The sequence below is a fragment of the Pinus tabuliformis genome, chromosome 3_2, assembly GCF_031772625.1.
Source record: "Pinus tabuliformis cultivar Carrire ecotype Pingquan chromosome 3_2, CPIR1, whole genome shotgun sequence".
In the NCBI taxonomy this organism is placed as follows: domain Eukaryota; kingdom Viridiplantae; phylum Streptophyta; class Pinopsida; order Pinales; family Pinaceae; genus Pinus; species Pinus tabuliformis.
This window is the reverse complement of record NC_142302.1, coordinates 1,079,076,846-1,079,104,453: the sequence shown is the minus strand read 5'-3', so window position 1 is coordinate 1,079,104,453 and position 27,608 is coordinate 1,079,076,846. Positions and strand designations below refer to the sequence as shown.

The window sequence follows — 27,608 nt, the reverse complement described above, 5'->3', positions numbered from 1 at the left end:
CCACCAATCATTTGGTACATTATAGGCTGGGGTGTAGTGTTCTGCTGGCAACCATAGGACAGGGTATTGAAATCGAATTCCCATCCACTGGACCCCACATGTTTGGATGCACGCCACATATCTTGGCACCCTGCTAAGTGCTCGTGTAAAATTTGGTGCTCCAAACGGTTCTCTATTCCGGACAGATGTGGGTGACATCATCCACCTTTTCTGACAACTATCCAGGGCCTCAGCTTGAAACGTGACCAATTGTTTGACATAGAGATCGATGCACCACTTTTGTGTCCTCAGCATCCGTTCCTTATTTCCCATAATTTCCAAAAATGTAGTGTGCTTATTATACATAGTCACTGATCTCTCGGGTTCTCCTCTTACCATAAAAGGCTTCGTGGCCTGATTTGACTCGAACGTGTCAGAAGCCTTCTGCCAACTTATCTGATTAAAAGTGTAAGAGGTGAGGGCCCTTAAATGAATGTCCCCCACATATGGAACCAGATTAAATTCTCTCTCAACACGCAAGAGATACCCATGCATGTAAAGCTCACACATCAAATGCTGAGTTGGCACATCATGGGCTCTCAATATCTGGAGGAACTGTACAGCGTCCTCAATCTCGTGACTAATTTCTTTCTGGATGCTTTCCAAACAAAAGAAAAGAAAGTGTTCATGCAAAAATAAAGAATAACTGGAAGCGGGAGGGCGACATGCCATCACTTCCTGTGCTAAATGGAGCATCTGCTCTTTATCGGTTTTTAACTCTGCTACTTGCCTTTCCAGCCACTCCACCTTGAGTTGCTACTTTGCATGCCTCAATCGCATTATATCAATGCACTCCACATATTCAAAGATAGCCGTAGATGCTCGTTCTTGGGCTTTCTTCGCTTCATTCTGATATCGCGCTGTGTTGGATTTCCAGGTTTGTACCTCAGCCGTCAAAGAAAACTCACGGCCTTCAAACAAATATTCTATCGGGTCTGTCTGAGTGGCAACAGAAGTTGTTGCCACTTCATCTACCTGTGTCCCTGCTTCGGCCGTCATGGTTTTGGGCTTCTTAGCCCGCCGCTTGTATTTCTTCACCTGTTTCTTCAACCGGTGCATCTGTTTTCTCAGCCTCTTAACCTCTGTTTTGAGCCACATCGTTTCTTTGAATTGAAGCTGATATTTCTGCTTCATAGGCATCCTTCGTTGTTCACACAATTCTACCCATTCTTGTTTGACCACCACCTCATCTGGTACTGCAGCCGGTTCGACAGGTGGTGGATTACTCGAGGGAGTATCCACAGGGTTAATCGACGGGGCTTCTTTGCTTGGTCTCTCTTCCTGGGGAGCAGCCACTTCCTTACTGTCTCCTACCTCGTCCTGCTGTGAAGCTATCTCGATAGGTGGCGGGCTCACTCGATGGATGTCCATCGGTGGTTCAGCCAAACCTTCCCTTCCAGGTTCCCTCGTTTCAAAAACATCTGCCTCTTCCTCTATTCTGGGTTCCTGGGAAAGGTCTCTGTAGGGGTCTGCGGCCAACAAACCTGTGGCAGCTGGTTCCTTCTTCGACCCATCATACTTCAAAATTGGCAGAACGGCCACATCCTCCTCTGTGTGTCGGGCAGAGCGAGACACCCTTGCCCCTTTTGGAATGGAGAAGTAAGAGGAAAATTGAAAGAATTTTCCTACCTGATCTATCTCGGCCCCAGTTGTGGCCTCGGGCTCTTTCCCTCTGTCTGCAACATCTCTGCTCTGGGTTAAAACCCCTGCCTATGCAGTCCCCTGTTCTGAGGTTGACGTTGGTTCTTGTGGAACAACATCAGTCCCAACATCTAATTCCTCTATGGTCTCTAGGGTCGAACAGGTTGATGGTGGTTCTTGTGTAACACCACCTTCCGTGTCCAACAGTTCTTGAACAGACGATGCTGGCACTGTTTCTTCCAGCACGACATTGATACAAATGGATTCTTGCATAATTACATCAATTCCATCCATTATACCCATAGCCTCTTCTTCTATTGGCCCCATGGTTCTTTCAGCTTCGGGCCCCTCTCGTCTAGGTTCATCTTCCTCCATTGGTTCTATGGTCGAGGGTGGTTCTTGTGGGACACCCCCGGCCGCAATATTAACGGACTCCTCCACCTCAGCCTGATGTGGTCCCTCTTCGCTTATTAAAGTGTTGCTGATTTGCTCCACTAGCTCCATGGTCGAGGTTGGTTCTTGAGGGACAGCCTTGGTCGTGGTGCTGGTGGCCCTTTCTATATTGGCCCCTTGCTGTAGCACTTCTTCTTCCATCGGTTCTGCAGTCGAGGCTGGTTCTTGTGGAGCAACCTCGACTATCCTCCCATGTTCGTGCTCCTCTAGTTCCTCTTGTCTATGTATTCATCCTCTACTCTGGTTCCTTCCTCCATCGCTTCCAGCTCTTCTTCTCTAGCGGCCCTAGCAGCTACTATCTCTTCCTCTGTAAAATCCCGAAATGTTTCCCATGAGATTTGAAATCGGCCAATTGCATGCATGAATAACAGTCAGACCAAACCATGGTTGGTAATGACTGCTACCACTTGTCGCAAAATCCAAGTAAAGTGCGCCATCAGCTGGAGACTTCTTAACAAGAAGAAAGGCATATTCAATGAAAAGGCTTCTGCTTGTGGGAACCAGAAGTGAGCAAATATTCTGAAATGGTATTTAAACATGGTGGTATACCTCCCATCATAGGTTATGTATCTCATTACAAAACCTGCTACCTCACCCCATGGGTGTGGTAATGAATTTCGGTCGCACCCTCGGCCTTTCTGAACAACATTTTCTCCGACCTGCAAGAATGCTTTAGGGAACTCCGGAAGAGAGGTTCTTCGTGAAAACCATTTTTTCCCCTGCTAGGGTAGCCCACTGACCTCTGTAATGGTTTCTTCTGTAACAAGGATTTCTATCCCCCGGACCTGAGAGCTCCCTTCCTCTAAACTGAGTGCAAATTCAATCGCAATTGCCTCGTTAAACCCTTGCAATTTGTCGAAATAGACATCCCACCCTGCATTTGAAAAAAACTGCCATACTTCCTGATTGTTTATGATCATTGGTGTGCCCTACAGCTCATGGCGCATAGCCAACCCACCCATTGTTGTAAGAACTAGATCAACACGATGGATACAATCGGCTTGTATGGGGAGAGTTGTTGAGAAGGTAAATCCCCTCTACGGATAGAGGCGATCCCTACTAGCCCAATAGGGGTCTAGCAACAATCACACAATGCTGCCACGCATGTTCCTAGTTACAATTAAACAAGAAGTAAAGAGCACCTACTTGGATTCCTGCGCTGTCGTTTGTCGAGGGGATGTTTCCCTTGCTCCTTCGCTTCAGCTGGTCATAGTCTTCCGCGATCCCCGCGAACGGACACCTGCACACACGAAGGGAAAGCAAACGCAAGCGTGAAATCTAATAAAAGTAACTATATGCCAGTCAGAAAAGACATAATTCGCATTTATCCATTGCATAAACAAACGAGAATGGAACAATAATAGCAGTCATCTATTATTAATCAGAATAGAGAAGAGTACAACCAAATGTTCTGACGTCGATAAACTTCTCAGGAGGGATCAGTCAGCATGTATCTCAAGCATTCACCTTTGAGGATGGTTCTCCCAAGACAAACAACTCTCTCTCTCTCACACAAATGTCACAAACAAACTTCCCCAAGCAATGAATCACTTCCACTCCTAACACACCAAACCTATAGGAGCAATCTGAGCACTACAAGCTCTGTACAATCCAAGCTAAGTCTAGCTAGTTCCCACTAGTTTCTAACTAGCTGCTCATGGTAATGGTGGAAGTTTTTATAGGAGAAGGAGTCTCCTAAAAAGGTGGAAGGATGAGCTTATCTTCAAGGGGAGTAGTTGCAAAGGGTCGAACAGACATGCCATAGAAGGGAGTCGACATTCACAAAGCTAACAACCAAGCCTGGAGAGATCTGGAAGGCTGGTTGTTTGAACAAATTCGCCCAAACTGGATCAGCGCGGATTATATGGAGACTGCCGCGCTGTCAGCACATGACAACAACTGAACAAGCCATGTCAGCGCGGAAGGACACGTGAAAGCCGCGCTGTGCGTCATCGCGGAAAAGTGATGTTCTTCCGCGATGGCAGCGCACGAAATAGACTGTGGGGCGCTGGTCATCGCGGTTATTTTAGGAACAGACGCGCTGATGCACAAAACTTTGGAAAAATGGGTTTTTAGCCAGTTCAGGGAGCAAACACTTAGTGATTGTGACTTCTTGGACACAGCAGGGTGACTGACAGGAAGGCAGTGATAAATTACTGTGTAACAAGAGTAACAGCAACCCAACTGACGATGACAATATTGTTAGCATGGTGGCCGCGGGGTAAAAGAATGATAATAATGGCTGGTACACCTCGAAAAACATAGAAAATAATGGCAGGGTATGGCAATACAGGTGAATGATTATGGTAATTGAATGCAGCGTACTGGGGAAATGACTGGTAAATTTCTTGGTGTACGATTTCAAATTCCAATGCATAGGAATCATGATTACAAAATCGCATAATTTTTGGTTTCCGTTCTCATTGGATTTGGTAATGATGTGATATGATTATGATTTTAGGTACACCATCATTTCTTTATGACAGGACCCCCCCAACTTAAATGCGGTCATCTGCGGCATGTACTAGTCTCTTCTTTGGAATATTTTAATTAAATCCATAAGAGTCAATGAAGGCATATCTAGAGACCTACCTGGCGATGGAGTAACAGTAACGACAATGGTGGCGTAGCAATGCCAATGGAGTAATAACACCAGCGGAGTAACAACACGACTGAGTAACAACAACTGCGGAGTAACAACACCGCTAGAGTAATAGAAACAACGGCAGAGTAACAGCACCAATGGAGTAACAACAATCGGCGAAATAACAACAACAGTGGAGTAACAACACTGGTGGAGTAACAACAACAATGGAGTAACAACACCGATGGAGTAACAACAACAGTGGAGTAATAGCACCGACGGAGTAACAACAACAGTGGAGTAACAGCACCGACGGAGTAACAATACTGATGGAATAACAACAACGGGCGGAGTAACATCACCAACGGAGTAACATCAACGGGTGGAATAACAACATCGGCAGAGTAACAACACTGATGGAATAACAACAATGGTGGAGTAACAACACCGACGGAGTAACAACAACGGTGGAGTAACAACACTGATGGAGTAACAGCAACAACGGAGTAACAACACCGGTGGAGTAACAACAACGACTGTTACTTAAAAAATTCTCCGTTTCTCCTTGTCATAATTCAATTCTTATTCCTGCAAAAAGACAAACAAGTAAGTAGTAACAACATATATTTATTGTTGTTGTTATTATTATTATTATTATTATTATTATATATATATTTATTATATATTATCATTTTTATTTTTATTTATTTTTAACAAAAGGCAGAGGGAGCATTCTCTCCACCAACAACCATCAAACCAGATGTATCAGAAAAATGTTTGATGAAGGCATCTTTATAAGTTGGACGGTGGTATAACTTCAAACAGTGTCCGTTCACTAGGAAGGAAGTACGATTTTCATCTATTGTAACCAATGTGACTGTGCCATTGTCGAATATAGCGTCCACTTCATAGGGTCCCATCCAACGAGTGCGAAGCTTTCCTTTAAAATCTTTGAACTGAGAGTCATATAATAATGCCTAGTCCCTTGTATGAAACACCTTATTCTTGATAAATTTATCATGCCATTTCGTTCTCTATTGTTGGATAGCAATGGTTCTCTGGACAACTACTGAATGAATCTTGTATAACTCATTGAGCTATTCCAGCTGGTGTTTCTAGGCCTCTGATAAGTCTAATCCCACTTCCAAAGTTGTTCTGAGCATGCTGATCTCGAACTCAACTGGAAACAAGGGGGATTTCCCATAGACTAGCTCAAATTGTGAAAACCCGGTTGTATTCCGCCATGTCATCCTATATGCCCAAAGAGCTTCTGGAAGTTTTTGTGACCAATCCCGGTGATGACTTGCTACAGTTTTTGTCAAGATATTTTCCAATACCTTGTTTGTGCTTTCTACCTGTCCATTCGCTTGGGGATGGTAAGGAGTTGTCACTCTGTGTTTAACCCCATATTTCTGCATAAGCCTCTCTATCATGTGGGATGTGAACTGTGCTCCTCCATCTGAAACAATTTCTCTCAAGGTACCATATCGAGCAAAAATCTCTTCAAAAAGAAAATCTGCCACCACCTGTTCTGTTGCTTTCACAACCACTCTGGCTTCCACCCACTTAGTCACATAATCAGTACAAACCAGGATGTGAACCTTCTGATGAGAAGGTGGGTTGATGGGTCCAACGAAATCGATGGCCCACTTCTCAAAAGGTTCAAGGACTATCTGGGGCTGTAATGGCATTTCATCCAATTTCCCAGGTTGTCCCATCTGTTGATAGCTGTCACATCTTCGGACATAATCTCTAGCATCACGAAAGATAGAAGGCCAGTAGTATCCCATTTGCAGCACCTTGTGGCCTGTTCTTTTATCTACAAAATGTCCTCCACAAGGTCCACTATGGGCAGCCTTCAATATCTCATAGATATCATCCTCTGATACACAACGCTGGATCTATTGATCAGCCCCTGTATGAAAGAGGTATCCTACCATCCATAAATGTTAGGTACTATGATGAATAATTTTTTGTTGGTCCTTATATGGCAAATGACAAGGTACCTTCCTTGTAGCAAGATAGTTATCAATATCTGCATACCACGGAGTGTTAGAAGAAATTGCAAAGAGATATTCATCTGGAAAGCTATCTTCGATAGGTGTACCTTTGGCATTATTTTCTAATCTAGACAGAAAATCAGCAACCATGTTGTCCTTCCCTGGTTTATCTACTATGGTAATATCAAATTCTTGAAGTAGCAAAAGCCATCTCCTAATACAACCATAAGTAACGGGTTTATTCATCAGATACCTGATGGCTACATGATTCGTGTGTACAAAGGTGGGGTAACCAGTGATATAGTGCCAGAACTTGTTGATGGCGTAGATGACAACAAGGAATTCTTTTTCAGTCACTGTGTAGTTTAACTCAGCAAGAGCCAAGTTCTTACTAACATAGTAAACTGCATATAATACCTTATCCACTTGCTGCCCAAAACTACCCCAATTACTATCTGGGAAGCATCAGCATGAATATAGAATGATAATGTCCAGTCTGGTCCTTTAAGGATCGGAGCACTACAAACCAATTCCTTGATCTTCACAAAGGTTGCATCACAATCATCTGTCCACACAAAGTCTGCATCTTTTGTCAGTAATTGAAAAAGCGGATGTGTTATTTTAGCAAAATTTTCTATAAAGCGCCTATAATAACCAACACAACCGATAAAGCTACGTACCTGAGTGGGTGTTCTGGGTATTGAAAAATGTTGTATTACCTTTATCTTGGTTGGGTCCATCTGGATTCCTGCAGCCGAAAGCAAGTGTCCCAGGACTATTCCTTCATTCATCATCATATGACATTTTTCCATACTTAAAGAGACATGTGCCTACTTACATCTTTCAAGAACTTTTTCTAGCTTCCCCAATGCTTATTCAAAGGAATATCCATATGCCATGAAATCGTCCATATAGATTTCAACACTATCATCCATAAAATCAGAGAAAACCCCTAAAATTGCCCTCTGGAATGTTGCAGGTGCATTACAGAGACCAAATGGGAGGACTCTGTATGCGAATGTTCCCCAAGGGCATGTAAATGTGGTATTGTCTTGATCTTCAGGAGCTATCTGGATCTGGTTGTACCCACTAAATCTGTCCAGGAAGGAGAAAAAATTCTTCCCAGCGAATGTATCCAAGACTTTGTCAATGAACGGTAATGGAAAATGGTCTTTTTGAGTTGCCTTATTTAATTCTCTGTAGTCCACGCATATTCACCATTTACCGTTTTTCTTAGGGACCATTACAAATGGAGAAACCCATTGGCTGTCTGAAATGGGGTAGATAAATCCTACGTCTAACAACTTTTGAAGCTCTTCCTTAGCAATATTTTTCAAAGCAGGGTTCATTCTTCTCTGGGGTTGCCTCACAGGACAACAGTCCTCCTTGATGTATATGTGATGGGTGCATAGATTAGCAGGAATTCCCTTCATATCTGAGTAGTCCCAGGTGAAGGCTTCTTTGTGTTTCCGAAGAACATCCAAGAGTTGTTTTTTCTGGGAATCTGACAGATCTGGATTGATATTCAGGGCTTTTCCTAGTTCTATTTCCACGGAAATACTGTCATGGGGCGCAGTTGTAGGTAGCTCATCGAATCCATCTGCTATTCCAATACTTTCCTGAGTCTCACAGCTCAAGACGGACTCCATGATTTGCTAATTCAAATCTGAAATAGAACAAGGATCACTGATAAAGGTAGTAATTGCGTCATCTTCTATTTCGGCTTTCAACTGGAGGGCCTGTCCAATAGTAAGAACTGGTCTTAACTCCTCATTTTCTGATTCAGACTCTTTCTTGTATAAATATTTCTTGTGGCCTGCTGATTTTGCTGATGGGTTAGGTTCTGTGGGAGGATATAACACTAGATTCTTAGTGTTTTTCCCATTCGAAATGATCATATGTCTAGACCAACACCCAATATAAGCGTCTATGGTTGCCAGCCAAGGTCTTCCCAGAATCAGGGGATGGCCTCCAGCTGGAGATTGCGTTTGGAGTACTAGGAAGTCCACAGGGTAGTGCCATGAATCAACCGAAATCGTGATATCTTCTAACTTCCCTACCGGTTTCATTGTAGATCGATCTACCAGTTCTAACATTGTAGGTGTGTGTTTCAAGTTACGAAGACCTAATGCATGCATGGTTTCAGCAATTATGACATTTATGGCAGCACCCAAATCCACCAGTACATTTGGAATTTCTACCCCATTAATTTGTACGGTTAAAATTGGGTTCTCGGGATCCCCATACTTTACAGGAATGGACCTTCCCATCATGAAATCTAATAGCTTCCCCATTACGTGAATGGTGAGCGGGTCTCTTGATTTCTTTTTATGCTTCTTAGCACAATATTCCCTAAGAGTTTTCGCATATATAGGTACATCCCTCATAGCTTGCAACAGGGGAATCTTGAAAAATAAATTTTGTAACTCCCCTAATAGGTCAAACTCAGCTTGAGGGGTTGGTTTACTCACAGCCAACCTTTCTGGATAGGGCAGTTCAATTTGGTGTTTTTGAGTAACTGGCAGTTGAGGAGGTGTGTAATTTTTGTTGACTCGGTTTGGTTCCTCTTCAACCATTTCTGGTTCCTTTTCCTCATTGTCAATCTGTTCAATGATAACTGGTGAGGGTTGAGCATCTACTATCCGCCCAAATCGTAAATTCATCTCATATAATTCTGCGGAGAGATGTTGTATGAAGGTAGGTTGAGGGTGTTAGCTTGCTGAGCCCCTTTATTGTTAGGATTCGAATTGGGTTGGATAGGGACTTGGGGATGAACAAGCTGATTACCAGGAGGCACATTAGAGGGCAACTGAAGTTTCTATTGTGGCATTGAATGGGGAAACTGACCAGCAAGAGAAGGCCCCCACCTGTTCGGAGCCCACTGTTGCCAAGGTGGAAACAGGTATTGGGTCTACGTGGGCGGATAAGGCATGGTCTGGGGACCCATATTAAAATTGCTAAAGTATTGAGATGGATCCGGAAACATACCTTGATTTCCCATTGACGATCGAGGTTGCCATGGCTTTTTAGGTCCCATAAAGTACAACTGCTCCATCTCTTCGCCTGTCCCTTGAAAAACCGCTTTTAGTCCTAGCAAGGATGGGCATGAAGTTGTCACATCATTTAGCTCACAGGTTGCACACTCCTCTATAGAGTTTAATGGACATTCCCTCTGTGGGTGTTTCTTCCTGCATGTTGGGAAAAATACGGCCATAGTTCTTTCCAATTCCAGTTGTTTCTATTTTACCTACAGCATGTCTATCTGTTCAGACAAAGTACTCAGGATATCAGTCCTCAGGTTGTCAAACAGATTCCCAATTTCTACTTTTGTAACACCTCCACCAGATACTTTTGTTGATCGAATCCCTTGTTTATTCCTTGCAACTCCTCTTGAGCATTGGATACACAACTCACAGATGGTATCAAAGTTCTCCTTTGATATATCTCCCTTTCCGACTATATTCAACAATTCCAAAGAGTCTTCTCAGAAAGCCCAGAGAAGGATAATTTTCAAAATGTCCTTATCTAGGTCAGAGTGACCTGATCTCTGCAATGTGTATTTAAAGCGTTCCACACAGTCTTCCATATTTTCGTCCTCTTTCTGTGTAAATTTAAAAAGCTCTTCTTTAATATCCTGTGATTTACAGTAGTCCTGGTACTTCTCCAAGAAAGCAGTTCTCATCTCCTCCCATGTGGTGATAGACCTTCCCCCAAGACCCATAAACCACCACAGGGCTGTCCCTTTTAGCGTAGCAGGGAAGATTTTCAATTTCTGAGCATTCATTATGTAATCATACCCTCGACACACAATGTCAAATTCAAACAAAAATGTGTCAGGGTCTTCTGAAGTAAGCCCATGGAAACTGGGTAAAGTTGTTAAAGGAATGGGCTTTGTTGGTGCACCAGTCCCTAAATCCCCAATTGGGAAGTCAATAGTAGAGGTTGTAGGTGCCATGAATATCCTCCAATACTCACTAGGGATTTCAGCAGGCTCCGCAGGAAGGGATTTTATCACAGGGGTTCGAGTTGCCTTAACAACACTCCCTCTATCCTTTGGTGATAGAAATGTCTCTACAATATCTTCCTCCCTGTCACAGTGGCTGGATCCTTCAGATCTCCTCTCTGCAACTCCTTCTTCCCTACTGGGATGGACCGTTCCTTCGGACGCTTTACTTGCAACTTCTTCTTCTTCTGTTACAAGCAACGAGATCCCTTTAACAGGCGTACTGTTGCTTGTCTCCCCGGCTGCTGGAAGGGTCTGTTGTATCGAATCAGTAGGGGGTGTTGTGAACAACACTGGTTGTTCTACAGATTGTCCCTCAGATTTTGTCCGTGCACCTGGCCTCACGGTTGCACGGGAAGACACCTCTGACTCAGCTTTTGCAATGATTTGCTGGATATAAGTGTTCCTTCCCAAATCTTGTCCTCCCTTCTTTGGGGCTCTCCCTCTGCCCCTTTTATTTGGCTCTCTGTTCATACAAGTTGGTGTGATGACAGATGTTGCGATCAAACCACAATGCTCAAGGCCTGGAGTAGGGTGTCAAAAGACCATTCCCTCCCCAGGACAAGAGATCACGTTGAAAAGAGGGCAGTTAACAGAAAAAAAAAGAAAAGAAAACAGGAACCTAGGGTTCAGGGCCTGGAGCAGGGCGTCAAAAGACTCCTCCCTCCCTGGGACAAGAACCCAACCAAGAAAATAACACACACACATGAGAAAACCTAACACTTCAAGACCTGAAGTAGGGCGTCAGAGGACCCCTCCCTCCCTAGGGCGAGAGATTGGGTTTCTCGAAATCAAAAACACAAAAATGCTAGGGAAATCTAAGCTCAGGGCCTGGAGCAGGGCATCAAAGGACTCCTCCCTCCCCAGGGCAAGAGATCAGCCCTAATAAAACAGGAAAACAATAAAAACACGAAATAAAGGAAATACCTACGCTCAGGACCTAGAGTAGAGTGAGAAATCTCGTTCTCTCCCCAAGACGAGAGATTGACCCTCTGGTTAATACAGATCATGTCTTGCACCTCGTTAGCCTCCCCGGCAATGGCGCCAAAATGTTGGTGTCCAGGTATGAACAATTTATCCACCCCTTTTCCTACATTAATGTATCAATCCAGGTGTGTATTCTTTTCAAGGAAACATGCAAGGTATATGCAGGGGAAAGGTTACAATCTGTCATCGACCAAGGGTTCGTGATTACCAATCAAAGCATTGCTGAAACAGAAATAAAAACTCAACTGCAAAAGTTAAAAGGTATCTACAGTTACCTAAGGAATCTCCAACAGCAAGCAAGAAATAAACACAACAATAAACAATAAACACAAAACAAGGAAACACGCAACACCTGATCAGAAGAGCAGGCCCAACTCTCTGATCAAGGCTACGTTACTCACAGTGAACGATAGATCAACAAAAAGGTTTGTATCTTATTAATCTGAATAATTTTGTTACAATACAATGCAGGGTCTGACTAACCTCTGATACAGGAATGACCCATCTTTTATATAGTACAAAGGAGAATAACATCTCTCCCCAAAACCTAGAAACTATATGCCCAAAGATATACATCAGTTCCATCACAGCACTAGCGCCGAGAGAGCAAGAACAGGAATGATCCAAAAATGGGTTGGGAACAACTGCAAATCAGTTATGTTGTTTCGTCGTGGTCGATCAGCTGTTGTGAATCATGGAACTGCTGCGATATGTTGTGTGGTCAACACCTGCGCTCCATAATCTGCGGTCATAACATGTTTTAGTGGTTCGCATAGGTAAAACCCTCATGACTCTACTTCATTAATTAAATATCCCAAGAGATGATAAAGGGGGAATTACCTCATAGTTTTACACAGTAAATATATGCGAACGAATACAAAAGGGATGAAAAGAGGAGTGGAAATGCAGGGAAAAGATAGGCCAATTTGGTGCCCAACGCTACCCAACCATAACTCCTGCACTCTGCTCCACCTAGGCAACCCCAAATGCCTGCCCAGCCAAATCCAAACCCAAACAATAGGTAGGCTCAACAAGGATACGGTGGAGAGACATCATACCCAGCTTATGCTATTGAAATCCAGGAGATCAACCTAAGATTTGGGAGAATTCTCCCAGATAACCAACCTCCCTCTCTACATAAGGAGGTTGAGGAAGAAAGAGAGGAAAGAAACCTTAAAGAAAATCCACCCTTTCCTGAAAGATTAGCCCAACCACTCTAGCCTACCCCAGAAGAAACTGAACTTCTGGGAGAATTGAAAAACCTATGTGTAAAGATCCCCCTTCTCCAGGCAATCAAAGATGTTCCTATTTATAATAAATTGATTAAGGAGAAGTGCTTTAAGCATCCAGGAAGAAGAAAAAGGGATGCCCCTACCATTAATGTCATTGGGTAGTTATCTGACTTAATGCTGGGGTAGGTAATATGTCCAAAATACTTAGACCCTAGAAGCCCTGTAGTCGATTTTCACATCAATGACACCATTGTCCCACACACTCTGATTGATCTTGGGGTTGCCATTAATGTGATGACCAAGGACACCATGCTCAAGCTTAACCTCCAGGGGTCATTAAGGAAGACCACAACAGTGTTGCAGCTTGCAGACCACTCCACAGTCACCCTGAGGGAATTGTAGAGGATGTGATGGTCTCAATTGATTCCTGGGAGCACCCTGCAGATTTCCTAGTTCTCCAACCTAAGGCTAAGCTTACTGGTCACCCTCTCATCCTTGGGAGGCCATGGTTGGCCACAACTGATGCCTAAATTAGCTGCAGAGCTAGGAATATGACCATCAAGAATGGGCATATGTCCAAACAGTTAGTCCTACACTCTCCTACTCAACCCTCCATAGAACATGATTTACCTTTATGGTTGGAGAAGGAGGAAGAAGATAAGCTTTATTCTACCCAACTTTATACTTTGGAAGCCATCATAGGAGGAGGACAACAAGATGAGGATGATTTAATTGAACACCTGCTCCAAAGTCCAACTCCTAGTTCATTACCCTTAGAAGAAGAAGTAAAGGAAACACTGAACAATCATCAAATTGACTTATGCTTGGCCGATCCCAACCAAATCCGAGTCAAAACCATAGAATTTGGCCCAGAGAGAACCTTGAAGATTAATCCATCTCTTTCTACTTTAGAAGAGGAACAACTATGCAACTTGTTGAGAGAGAACCTAGAAGCCTTTACTTGGAGCTACAAGGAAATGAAGGGAGTACACCCCTCAGTGTGTACTCACCACATATACATCAAGGAAGGTTGTAAGCCAGTCAGGAAACCACAAAGGAGGATGAATCCAACCCTCAAAGACATAGTCAAAGAAGAACTGCAAAAACTGTTAGATGTAGGGTTCATTTACCCTATCTCTGACAGTGAGTGGGTCTCTCCTTTAGTGTTAGTTCCAAAGAAAAATGGGAAGTGGAGGATTTGTGTCGATTATAGGGAGCTGAATAAAGCCACAAAGAAGGATCATTTTCCCTTACCCTTCATTGACCAAGTGCTAGATGGCTGGTAGGGAACAAATTCTCTTCTTTCCTTGATGGATTCAGTGGGTACAACCAAATCCAAATCTACCCAAAAGAATAGGATAAGACCGCATTCACCTGTCCGTGGCGTACTTTTTGTTATAGGGACCTTCCTTTTGGCCTGTGCAATGCTCCTGCCACTTTCCAGAGAGAAGTCTTGAGTATTTTTGCTGAATTTGTTCATGAAGCTGTGGAGATCTATATGGATGATTTTACACCTTATGGTTGTGATTTCCAAGAGGTCGTGACTAACCTAGGCGAAGTATTACGCAAATGCATTGAGATGAACCTGTCTCTTAGTCCAGAAAAATGTGAATTCTTAATGACTGAAGGGACTGTGCTAGGTCATTCCATATCTCAGCAAGGATTGCAGGTGGACCCAAACAAAATAGAAATCATTCAAAGGGTCCCACCTCCACAAAAGAAGAGAGATATTAGGAGTTTCTTAGGGCTAGCTGGATACTACAGAAGGTTCATAAAGGACTTCAGCAAGTTAGCCTCTCCTTTGTTTGGATTATTGGCCAAAGATTCTGAATTTATATGGTCAAAGAGCTGTCAAGAGGCCCAAGACATTATAAAGGGTAAATTAACCACTACACCAATCCTTAGAGGCCCAAACTGGGCCCTCCCCTGTCATGTCCATGATGATTCCTCACATAAAGCCACTGGAGCAGCCTTAGGTTAGGTAGAGGAGAAATTGCCTTATGCCATCTATTTTACCAGTGAAAACCTGTCAAAGGTTGAGTTAAATTATACTCTGACTGAAAAAGAACTCCTGGCTGTTGTGCATTCATTGAACAAGTTTAGGCATTACATTACAGGCTATCAGACATTTGTGCATACTGATCATGTTGCAATTAAATATTTAATGAACAAACCAGATGTAAACACTATAAGAATAATATGGTTACTTTTATTACAACAGTTTGATCTAAATATCATTGATAAGCCTGGTAAGGAAAATGTTGTTGCTGACTTTCTGTCTAGAATGAATCTGCCTGCAGGTGAAGAAGCAATGGTCGACGATCAATTACCAGATGAACATTTGTTTTCTATTTTAGTTCTCTCCCCATGGTTTGCTGATATAGCAAACTATCTAGTGTCAACACAGTTCCCACCAAACCTGCCCTCGAGAGAAAAGAACAAGATAATAAGGAAAAGTGTCCCCTTCACCTGGATAGGGGGCAATCTGTTCAAACTTGGCCTAGATCAAATCTTCAGAAGGTGTGTAAGGGAAGAGGAAGTCTTTGACATCCTTCTGACCTGTCATGATGGGCCTTGTGGAGGTCACGTTGCAGCAAAGACGACAACGTTCAAAGTGTTGCAAGCAGGCTATTATTGGCCAGTCTTCATTAGGATGTGAAGAAGTATGTTAGTTAGTGTGATCGGTGCCAGAGGATGGGAAAGATGACTCCGGGAGATGAAATGCGTCTACAACCTCAAGTGACTTTCGAGCCAATTGACAAGTGCGGCATGGACTTCATTGGGCCTATCAACCCTCCTTCAAAGCAAAAGCATCACATCATTGTGTGCACTGATTATCTGACTAAGTGGGTTGAAACCAAAGAAATCTAGGCAGCAACAGAAGAAAAGGTGGCTGAGTTCCTAAGGGAGAATATATTCTACAAATTTGGGTACCTTAGAGAATTAGTCACAGACCAAGGTAGCCAGTTCACCTCTAGCATGATTGAAGAACTGCTCAAGCATCACAAAATCAAGCATAGGACCTCCACTCCTTATCATCCACAAGCTAATGGGCAAGTGGAGGTGACCAATAGAGCACTGGAAAACATCCTAACCAAGGTAGTGAATAGCAACAGAAAGGATTAGGCAGAGAGACCAGTTGAGGCAACCTGGGCCTATAATACAACATGGAAGACCACCACTGGGTTTACACCCTATGAGTTCATCTATGGGAAAAAGGCTTTTCTATCCATTGAATTTGAATATAACACATTGACGATGCCAGACCAACTAGATCTAGATCTCATCCATGCACACAAAGAGAGACTGTTCCATTTGAATGGCTTGGATGAATTCAGAATACAGGCCCTCCTTCATACAGAGATAGTTTAGATTCAGAGCAGGATCTAGCATCAAAATAATATTAAGGAGAAGCTATTTCAAGAAGGAGATTGGACATTATTATATGATTCAAGGTATGAAGACTTCCAGGGCAAGCTAAGTACCATATGGCTCAGACCATATGTGGTGGAAGGATGCCATGATAATGGTTCAGTGCGAATCAGAACTATAGATGAAGAAGCCATTCCATTACTAGTTAATGGACACAGATTGAAAATGTACAAGAGGCCTTTATCTAAACAAGAGTTCATTGACAACATCAATAAGACAACGATGATGGTGGAGCAAGTTTCAGCTCCTCCCTCATCAGGTCACTAAAAAATAAAGAAAATAGGATAAGGATTCAGGTGAAAACCTCCATGAGGCGGCCCAAGGATGAGAAAAAATGGAAAATAAAAGAAGATCCTTGGGTGAAAACCTTCCTTGAGGTGCCCAGGGCAAATATCTAGGGTGAAAGCCTCTCTGAGGCAGCCTAGGTGTTTATATATATATATATATAATAAAAGAAAAAAACATAATTGTTATTTGCAGGTGGATGAGAAAGACAAGTAGGGAGCAAAGAGAAGATCCAAAGGGAACCCTGCCTCACATATATTCATCTCCTCCACTCCTTACCATGCATCCCTTCATCAGTTCCATTGTTTTTCACTTCATTGCTTCAATTCAGGAGAAGATTGTGTTTTCTACAGAATCACCTCATCCATTACCATCATCCCTGCATCCACACACACTCCTACTCCCTCTGTCCATTCAGCAACATCTAATCTTCAATCACAGACACCATCAGTAGACAACAGGGGAGGAAGAAAGATGACTACACAACAACAACATCATCTGATCTGTAGTCATAGACACCATCAACAGACAGTGGAGGAGGAAGAAGAATGACCATCAGCAACACGTCTAATATTTGACAACTGCAGCGTGGCATTAAGGCCACAGGTAACTATCCTACTCACTCACTCATATGCATCATCTGATCAAAATTTGTAAAGGTTAAGAGGTAGTTGGTTTGTAAGTAAAAAGGTGGCCAGTTTCCTCTAAAAAGCTAGTGGATTACATGCACAAGAAACTCTGTTTTCTCAAGATTTTGCTCATTTCCTCTTCAAGCCTCACAAGCAAGATGCTCATCAAGTATATCTCATGTGAGGGTAGATACAATGTGTTTATGACTACCACTTTAGAATGCTTGAAGAGTTAAGATTTGGGGTAGAAACACCAGTTCATCAAAGCCTCAACATACCCTATTTTCTAATGCAATCACTCATGGACTCTAGTAGCAAAGAAAAGAAAGGAAATTCCCAATAGTTAGTCCACCATGGGTTGACCAGAATCCTCATTGAGGATGCCCTCCTAAACCCCAGGATCCATATAACATGGACAGTCTTCATTGAATTACCAACAGAGAATGACATCAGAACCTTCATCTATGGTGTTAGTCCTTCTGTCAGTGAGGAGGAGGAAAAACAAGAAGAATAAGATACAGAGCTAGATAGGGATGAGGTGGATAAGGAAGAAACTAATATAGAGGGACATAATGAAGAATATACTAATACAAAGGAACATGATGCTAAAATAGAAGAGGAAGAAGGCATTCAAAAAAACAGAGCAGCAAGAAACAAAGGAGCTGAGTGGTTTCAGGGATAGAGAAGCAACTGAATAATTAAATTCCAGGGCCCCACTCTACATCAATAATCTAATTGCAAATGATCCTCAGCTAGCACTTAGATATCTTACTGCCCAAGAGCAAGCAATTTCACATTTCGAGGACATGTTTAGGTTGCTAAGAAATATACATGCCTGCATAAGGAGATGGAAAACATTGCCTCATAGCTTGAAAATTAGAGAATATCAGTGGGAAGAATTAGAAAATAAGGTAGGCTTCTATGAACAAGAAGAAGAGACCATAGTAGAAGCATAGGATGTCAGAGAGGCTACCAGAGCCACTAAGTTTCTCAGAGGATGAGCAACACTTTCAGTAGGGGGTTGATGATGACACTCATCATTGAGTAATTATATGGACCTTAATTGACCTTAATTCACCTCCTAGCTTAGTCAAACCAACTATTCTCACAACTTATTGCATACTTTTGATTATATTTTGCTTATGAGATAAGTTAGAGTTGGATATTTTGCTTTGTGGTCTAATGTGCATGTAATGTAGGAATAAAGGATAAAAGCAAGGAAAATGCAGGGATAAAAAGATAAAAGTAAGGAACTATGGTAAAAGACCTTGGTAAAAACTCGAATGGGACAAGGGAGAGGAATTACAGGAGATAAATCCTCCTCATTTACTGCCCCTCCATTCAAATATCCCTCCATCAGCTGAAAGTACACACAACCAAATTAGGAGTACTAGAAGGCAGCCAAGCAAGTGAAGGTGCAAACAACCAAATCAGGTGTACTAGAAGACAACCAAGCAAGTGAAAGTACAAGTTTATCTTGAGTTGGGAGCCAAGCCTCCCTACTAGAAGGCAACCGAGCTAGTGAAAGTGAAAGCACAAGTTTATCATTAAGTTGGGAGCTGTACCTCCCTAATTTTGAGGGAAGTTGTTGGAGACTTCAGATGTATAAATAGAGAGGCTTAGGACCTCAATTTTTTTTAGTTAGTCACCAGTAGTTAGTTACCAAGAGTTAGCAAGAATTCGAACTTTTGACTATAGAACTAGACCTGTAATAGTTCTTGATGTAATACAATGTTTTTATAATGAAGATGAGTTTTGTTCTAAGCCAGCACTGAGTTAACTCAAAGGGCTGAAGCTCTTGGGTTAGGGCCCGACCCTAGCAACCAAAGCTCCTCTTTATTGTATATTAAGTAGCATAGCTTTCTATTCATCTGTTGAAGTAGTTCATTTCCATTACAACAATAGCATAGATGCATGGTTTGATTGTTCATTTGTTCAAGTAGATGCATTTTCATTACAGTAGTTCAGCATAGATTTATGGCTTTCCTGTTCATTCACTGAAGTAGCTTCCTGTTTTATGTTTATTTGTTTAAGTAGTTGCAGTCTCATTATAGTAGTGTAGAGTAGATTAGTTGTGATTCAGTTTGCTTCCATTTATGCTCTCATTCAACCAGTAGGTTGGCAAAGAAAAGATCCACAAGGTTGCTCACAGGTGTCTCGGCCTCACCTCCTCCCTCTAGTATATTTGTGTGTGTGTGTGTGCATTTACTTAACTGATAAATGGGTACTATAATCATATGTACATACATATTGATTATATTTTTGTTAATTAACTTAATTGATTTATAATTTCTGTTTTTTTAAGAAGCATCTCTCACTAGATCGTTCGCAAGGGTGCTCAACATTCTCCCTATGGTCAACAAGATCAAGAAACTCATGTACTTGGTCATGATGGTGCTCAACCATCTTTGGGTGGTCGTGAATCTCAATCGGATCATCATGATCCTCGTTTTGGTAAATTATATAATTTAAAAAAAATTATGTTAAGTTTGTTATTTAACACAGTCATTGAACTCATTTCATATCACTCTGTTCCTTTAATGGTCATTTTCTCCTTCGCTCTCTTCCCATCATTTAATCTCCCTCACATCCCTGTCATTCTCCTTTAGCATGAAAAGTTGAGCGAAAGCTATTAATCCACGTTCAAACGATTTTTAACCATAGATCGCCTCACACAACAAAATTGACCAATCACCACCCGAATTCACTCTTAGTGTTTGACTTTGTGCACTTTAAATCCCAACCGTCGATCTACCTTGTTAGATCCGACGGCTATCGCACACTCGCTCGGTCAAATCTCCATCGTAGATCTGCCTTGCCAGATCCGACGGCCTTCGCGCGATATCGCGTGGATTTTTGTCTGATTGTTATCCAATCGAGGGCACGCAAAATGAGCGAATTCCCCATGCTACATGTCAGCCAAGGAGGCTAATCGCGTAAAATTTTAGGAAACCACTTACAGATTTAAGGGCACACAATATACTGCTTACCGCCCTCTAAACCCGCTCCCCCATTTTTGCACATTCCTTTAAGCACCTCCATCTCCACCGTCGATCTGTCTCCTGATCTGATAGCCATCGCATCACCTGATCACTTTATTGCCTTAAACTCCCACCGTCGATCTGCCTCGTCTGATCCGACGGCTGTCACTTCACCCGATCGCCAATTGGCTTGGCTGATCTCTGTCATCCATCCGCTGATTGATTCCACCCATCCATCTCTTGACTTCACCTCCGCAACATGATCTAAACCATCCATCCAATTAGTTAACCTTGTTTGCCCATCTACCTATGTACCCTCCTGCGATCTGATCTTAGCTATTCAATTTCCTTTCACCCGCCTGATCCAATGGTTCTTATGCGCTATTTCTCGCTCACGTCCTCCTTTGACCAATTTTGATCTCTGACCGTTTTTCCGCTTAAGCACAGAATTAGCAATTAAAACTTAACTCTTTACATGGGCACAATATAATAAACAAAGCTATCCATTTCTTCCAAAGTTGATAGAGCTTAGATTGGTCCTGTGCGATCCTAGTCTCAATGTCCTCCTCTGATTTTAATAGCTTAAGAAAGCCTTTCCAAGTGGACACATGGTTTCCTACGTCGAGTCCAACAATGCTCTATAACTATTCAATAGATAATATAGAGAGAAACAAGTAATAACATACCAATATGAATAATCTCCAACGTATGAGAGTTCAACATCTCTTGTATTTGTGATGTAACCATGCACAATACCCCCTTCAAATTAGGAAACCCACATCCCAAAAGAGTATCACGATGTTAAGACCCACAAAGCTCAATCAAATACACTATGACCAGCTCCCTTCGGCCTCTGTCATTCCAACCACTGGTACAACCCCTATGACTAGCTCCCTTCAGTCTTTGCCAATTCCCACCTCTGGTGCGTCCCCAATGACCATCTCCCTTCGATCCTCGTTCAGTCTCTAGTCACAAACCTAACTTTATCTTCATGCTAACATTGTTACCTGGTTGCCACCTCTAGTTTCTGGTCTCTCCCTTTAGTCTCTGCTAGCTCCCATCACTGGTTGCCTCCTCTAGTACAACCCCTATAAATTTATTCCTAACCTGAGAAGTGACATCTGAAAGATTTATCATAACCGTTGGTTTGACTCTTGATTGCCCTTCTCCAAAAGCATGTGAGTGATAATTTTACTTAGTGTATCGCTATATACAAAACAAAGTTGAATCTTCCTTCATATATCACAATTTCTCATGCCGATATGTGTTGGGTTCTAAGTCAAAGGAACTCTTGCATGCCATGGATTCACTTGCAGGATTTTGGAAAGTCGGTTTCAGTGCTTAGACAACCATTATGAAGCTTGTTGCAGGATTTTGAAAAGTCGGTGCTCAAACAAGTGAAGACATATAATACAACATCTATTAGCTGCCTTTCCATTTTATTCACTCGCCTGAATTTATGATTTGAAGGTGTTGCATAAATCAAAAGGATTTTGTTGATGTATCTAGGGTCCTGCCTGCCACTAGATAGATGGATGTTGTTTTCTATCATTACAACACTGAGTCATGGTGCCAGGTTATTTGAACAATAGGTAAATGAAGGATGCATATAATTTGTAATGTGCATTTAAAGGAGATCCAACGTTACTGAGGCAAAAGTACACCCCATATCTTCCAATAACCAATTATTAGGTGATTTAATCTTTATGAGATATTTTAAAATATTCTTACAAGAATTTACAAATCAAATATTGAGATTTATCTTTAAAATAGTCATGTTTTTTTTTTAATTAAATTGATTAATTTAAAAGAAAAATCATATGAATAAGTACCATATGAAATCAGTTATAGATTGGGCATGTGGGACTAATAAACCATAGTATTGGTCCATCGTATTATAACAAACATATTTACATATTAAAAATATCCATGATAAAATAAGAGCAAATCTGTATAATTAAGAATCTTATTACATGAGATGTATGATAAAGTAAGTATGTTGATAGTTATCATAGACTAATGCCTATTAACATTTACCATTTACCATTCATATATGTCCATAAAATTTTAAAATTTTTAATAATAATTTATTCACTTATAAACTTAAATAATCATATTGTAATAATTAAATGATTATTATACAATTTAATTTAATAATCTATAACTCTACATTATCATTAATTAAAATTTAAAATACAGTTAATCTAATAAAATACCCTTTTATTTTCTTCATCTTTTATTAGCATCACAAAGGTTTTTTCATTTTATCCTAAATCTAAATTCCCCCTCATAGTACATGTAATGTACCTTGCTCGTTTTAGTCGCCTTGCTGGATAAATTTTATTTAATTTATATTTTATTATCCATATAAATTTGATTTAACTTTAATACTTCACAAAACTGTCTCATTAATAAATTTGATATAATTTTACATTTAATTATCCATATAACTTTGGGTTAACTTTAGTATTTTCATAAAATATGCTAAAGTTAGTCCTAACTCGAGAGGTCGAGAGGACAGAGCTGAAAGATAACTGGATTTATCATTTCCTGGTTTGATTCTGGATTGCTCCTCACTCCGAAAGTGTCTGAGTGATAACTGTAGTCACTGAATCCCTGCATACAAAAATAAAATAATGTTTCTTGTTCGCTCACCGATATATTTTGGGGCTCAAAAGGAGCTCGCCTTTTCACAGGCAGATTCAAGTCTATATTGGAGGCATGATCGAGCCAAAGCTTGGAAATACTAAATTACTGCTCTATACATGGAATGTACAGAGAGTTAATGTGAGTTAATTTTACTAAAAAGAAGTATAATTTAGTGTTTAGTGTGAGTTCGCTGGAGTTGAGTAAGTCTGGTTAGAAAGAAATTGTAAGATTTCATATTTAATTAGTTAGGGTTTTATATATTGGTGGTTGGGATTGTTGTGAATGTATGAAGGGAAAAGAGGCCAGAACAATAGCTCTTTCGGTGGGTTGTATGTGAGAAATTTTTATTCAGTGCATATTTGTGTTTTTCTTTTTCTATTTTTTTCTATCTTTTCATCATATTTATGGTCTTTGTTCCTCTTTTCCCAGAGTTGCAGAGCTGAACTTTGGGTATACAGAGGATCCTTCTAGTTCAGAGTTTTTAGAGAAGCAATCCACTGAATTCCGGAGGACTCTGAAAAGTTTCACTGTTATGAAAATCTGAATAAAATGAAAAAGTTTCAACAATTCTCAGAATCTGAAGAGGTTGGTCACGTAAGATAATATGAGGTTTAACTTTTCGAATGGATGCTAAATTACTTTTCATATATAAGATTAGAGATATTTTTGAATTAGAATTGCATTGCTCGCCTGGTTATGCATAGGGATCGAACATGGGAAGTTTGCCAGTTATACGAACTGAAGATGAAATATCTTCGCATCGTCCTGAACCATTGCCCATCAACCAAGAATACTTGTCTACCCACTTTCAGTTGATCAGTGAGGATTGCTTCTCTTCATTCCGGTGTGCAATTCAAGCCTTTCGCAATAATCTTGTTCCTCGTTGTAAACTAAAATGTGGCGGCCCTGGCTTCTCTTCATTGTGGCGTGCAATTCAAGACTTTCCCAAAACCCTTAGCCATCGTTGTAAACTAAGATGTGGCAGCCATGGCGGTACATGTAAAGTTAAAGTTGTCAAAGATTTGCCATGCGGACATCAGGCAAGGCTGCTTTGTTGTGAAGATGCTGCTAGCTTTCTATGCGATAAACCCTGTGATATGGTCCCGATCTCAGGATGTGGGCATATCTGCAGAGGAACATGCGGGTCATGCAAGCAAGGCACTGCACACATTCTCTGTAAAGAAGAATGTTCTAGGGAGCTCCCATGTGGCCACCAATGCATGGCTGGTTGCTCCGAGATTTGTCCTCCTTGCAAACATCGTTGCAAGAAACGTTGTGTGCACAGTGACTGTATTCTTAGATGTGGAACCTTATGCGTGCCTTGCATAGAGAAATGCGAATGGAAATGTGAACATCATACTTGTGATCTCCCCTGCCATGAACCATGTACCAGGCCTCGGTGTGACGAACCTTGCCAAGAAACTCTAAGGTGTGGGCATCCTTGTATAGGTCTCTGTGGGGAGCCCTGCCCCAAGATTTGCAGGACTTGCAATCCACAGTATTTGGATGTCATTAAGCAGATGACTTTAGAAGAATGTGATCCATCTGACAAGTTTGTGCAGCTTCTGGACTGCCTGCATGTATTTGAAGTAAGTGGGCTCGACACTTGGATGGACATGGACGACGCAGTTGCTGAGCCCGGTGCTGCTGCTGTCAAGCTAAAGCAATGGTAAGCCTGTTATAATTCACGCACTTTCTGTGTTGTACTCTGCAGTCTGAATGAGAATTGCTAAACTCTATTAGCATTGTTAAATGCTATGCTCTGCAGTCCTGCATGTCGGTCACCTATTAGAAGAACACTACGATATTCAAACATTGTCAAGAGGAAGTTGCAACAGATAGAAGAAGTCAAGAAGCTAGTGATTGTATTTGAAAAGGTGAAGAGAGGAGGTGATATGTTAAAGAAAAGGGGCTATAATGAAGCACTGGTGGAATTCAGTGCAGCTCTCCGCAGCAGTCCAGGGCTTCTGGAAGCCCATCTGGGCCAAGCCTGTGCGCTCTGTGGATTGCAATGCCATGATCAAGCAATAGAACATCTCTCTTTTATCATAGAGCACAGCTCCTACAAGGTGCTCCTGCTTGAAAAACTTCCAACAATAAGACTGAAATATAGTTTCAGCAACAATAATGTTAATTCTAAATTAGCAGATAATGAGTTGGCCATTTATGCACTGCTTCAGTGGGCATTGGTTTGTTCCACTCGAAACGACTTCGCATCTGGGTTGGCGATTTGCGACATCATTCTGCAGAAAAACCCTGATCATGCAAAAACCGCCGAAATTAGGGTGGGGCTGGAAAATCGAGTTAAACTAGAGGTTATTGAAGTTGTTACTAAAGCGGCGGGGGGAAGAGGGCACTGGTATCAATGTCGGAATGGCCATTACTACGTGGTAGGGGAATGCGGAGAACCTGTGGAGACATCTCAATGCCCAGATTGCTGGGGCACAGTGGAAGGAGAGCCTCTCCATCCAGCAGAAGGAAATCGTCGTGTAGACATTGATCGCATTTCTCATCGTGCCAGGGTCAACAACACAGTTCTTGGAGCTCCTGCCTGACAGGTGAGGTTGAAATTATTACATTTCAAACAGAGGAAAAGGTATATAACGGTGCAGTAACCATCAAAGTGGAGTACTTGTCTAGTTTGAAGAGTCTGATCATTTTTGACATATTTGCTAAAGTAGAGTACTATGTTATCAGATATGTGAAAAACTGATATGAATTGGTTTTATGATTTATCTTGGTGTTTCAGTCGATCTTATTATAATGGAATGTGTGTTTAAATTCCGTTTATAGTAAAATTAGATGAATGTTTCGAGTAAATTAATTTTTATGTCCAGTTAAAATTGTTATTTTTAAATGTCAAAATTATCAAGAAATGTTCAAATTCAGCCGGTGGAAAGATGATTGGATGTGTTTATAACCATTCTGAATATTTTTTTCAAATGCCAAAATGATCAATGTTCAACTCTGAGAATGTGCTTCTGTTTCATGCATGCCAAATTTACCAATTTTCAACTCTGAGAATGTGCTTCTGTTTCATGCATGCCAAAGTTATCAATGTTCAACTCTGAGAATGTGCTTCTGTTTCATGCATGCCAAATTTACCAATTTTCAACTCTGAGAATGTGCTTCTGTTTCATGCATGCCAAAGTTATCAATTTTCAACTCTGAGAATGTGCTTCTCAGAGTATACACAAGTCGGAGTTTCATGTTACCTAGGAGTATACATAAGTCGGGAGTTTCGTGTTATTGAGGAGTGCAGATGAGTACGAGTGTATGTATTCCGCTTTTCTTGGTGTGGTGGTGTATGTCATCAATAATCAATATTAAATGAATAAGTTATCACTTAAATCTACCATGCAGACAAATTTTATGATGAGATTAACAGGAATGGCACTTTACATAATAAAAATTACATTAACGTTAAATAAAAATTACATTAAAATAAAAGTTACTTCAAATTAAAATAATATAAATAAATTTTTTATTATTATTAATTTTTGTTATAAAAAAAATTATAATAGCTGAATTAAGGTTTGTGATCTATATCAAGTTTATCAAGTTTATGAGAAAAAAAGAAATTCGCCCTAAATCACATAATAATACATTTGTCCAAGGTTTGGAACCAAACAGTGTGGTTCATCGTGAGGACAAGTTGAAGAATCAGATCATAGCTACATATGAAAGCAGATCATCCAACGGCTAGGTTTCACTGAAAAAAGGCTATATTACTGGATAAACCGATTGACGAAGAAACGGCTGAATTTGACTATTCAAATTGTTTAATTATATAATATTATTATGCTAAAACAAATATTATTTTAATACCTATCATATGTTATTTAAGTGAAAAGTTAACCATATTTAAGTTAACAATACTACTAGGGAATATTTATAATAGAATTGATTGAAATGTTAACATATAATAATATATCTAGAGAAAATAACTGTTAATAATAGAAATGATTTAATAATAACCAATAATAATTAATATTATATTATTATTATAATAATGTTATAATATTAATCTTATTATTAATGTAATGTGTAACTAATTAATATAAATTTAATAGTAAGGTTATTTAAGGGAATAAGTATTAATAGATCTAGGGATATTAGTAATTGTAAGGATTTATTGTATTATTATTATTAATATAATAGTGTTATAATAATAGTATTTAATTAAAGGATGGATAACTAATTAATATAAATTTATTAGTAAAGTCATTTAAATATCTTATACTAGATAATTTAACCCATTAAGATAGGTATGAAAAGGACTATCTCTTAAAAATAAGAAATCAAGGAAGATTTCCAAAAAGGATCAAAGAACTATGGCTAAAGAAAGCAGGTTAAAGGATAACAAGGGGGGAATTTTTTTATATAGGAAATCTAGAACAAGCTATTAATAGAGGGAGGGGAGGAAGGGGAGGAAATGACTAGGAAGTGAGGGTCGGGATCCAGTAACTACTTATCTTCCAACCGTCATCTCTATTGAGATTGCTTGGCTTTCTTTCAATCTCAATGGATTCCCTAAATTTTCGGTGATGAACTGTGAAACTTTAGCAATAACATTGGCCTCCTTAATACAAAAATGACGTTTGGTCTTCTCCGCATGCTCTGCTAATGCGGAAGACTCGGTTCTCCTATGTTTAAGGTCAGCTACGTGCTCATTAATCCTTTGATTAATAGT

The 27,608-nt window shown here is 40.7% G+C and overlaps 1 protein-coding gene across 1 annotated transcript; it reads left to right on the top strand.

The window, feature by feature from the left end:
- The first annotated feature begins 24,435 nt into the window (after positions 1-24,435).
- On the top strand, positions 24,436-25,470 carry LOC149184432 (uncharacterized). Its single transcript, XM_089415332.1, has 2 exons — positions 24,436-24,584; positions 24,684-25,470. The coding sequence occupies exons 1-2, from the start codon at positions 24,436-24,438 to the stop codon at positions 25,468-25,470; spliced, it is 936 nt and encodes a 311-aa protein (XP_089271458.1).
- Positions 25,471-27,608: the final 2,138 nt, after the last annotated feature.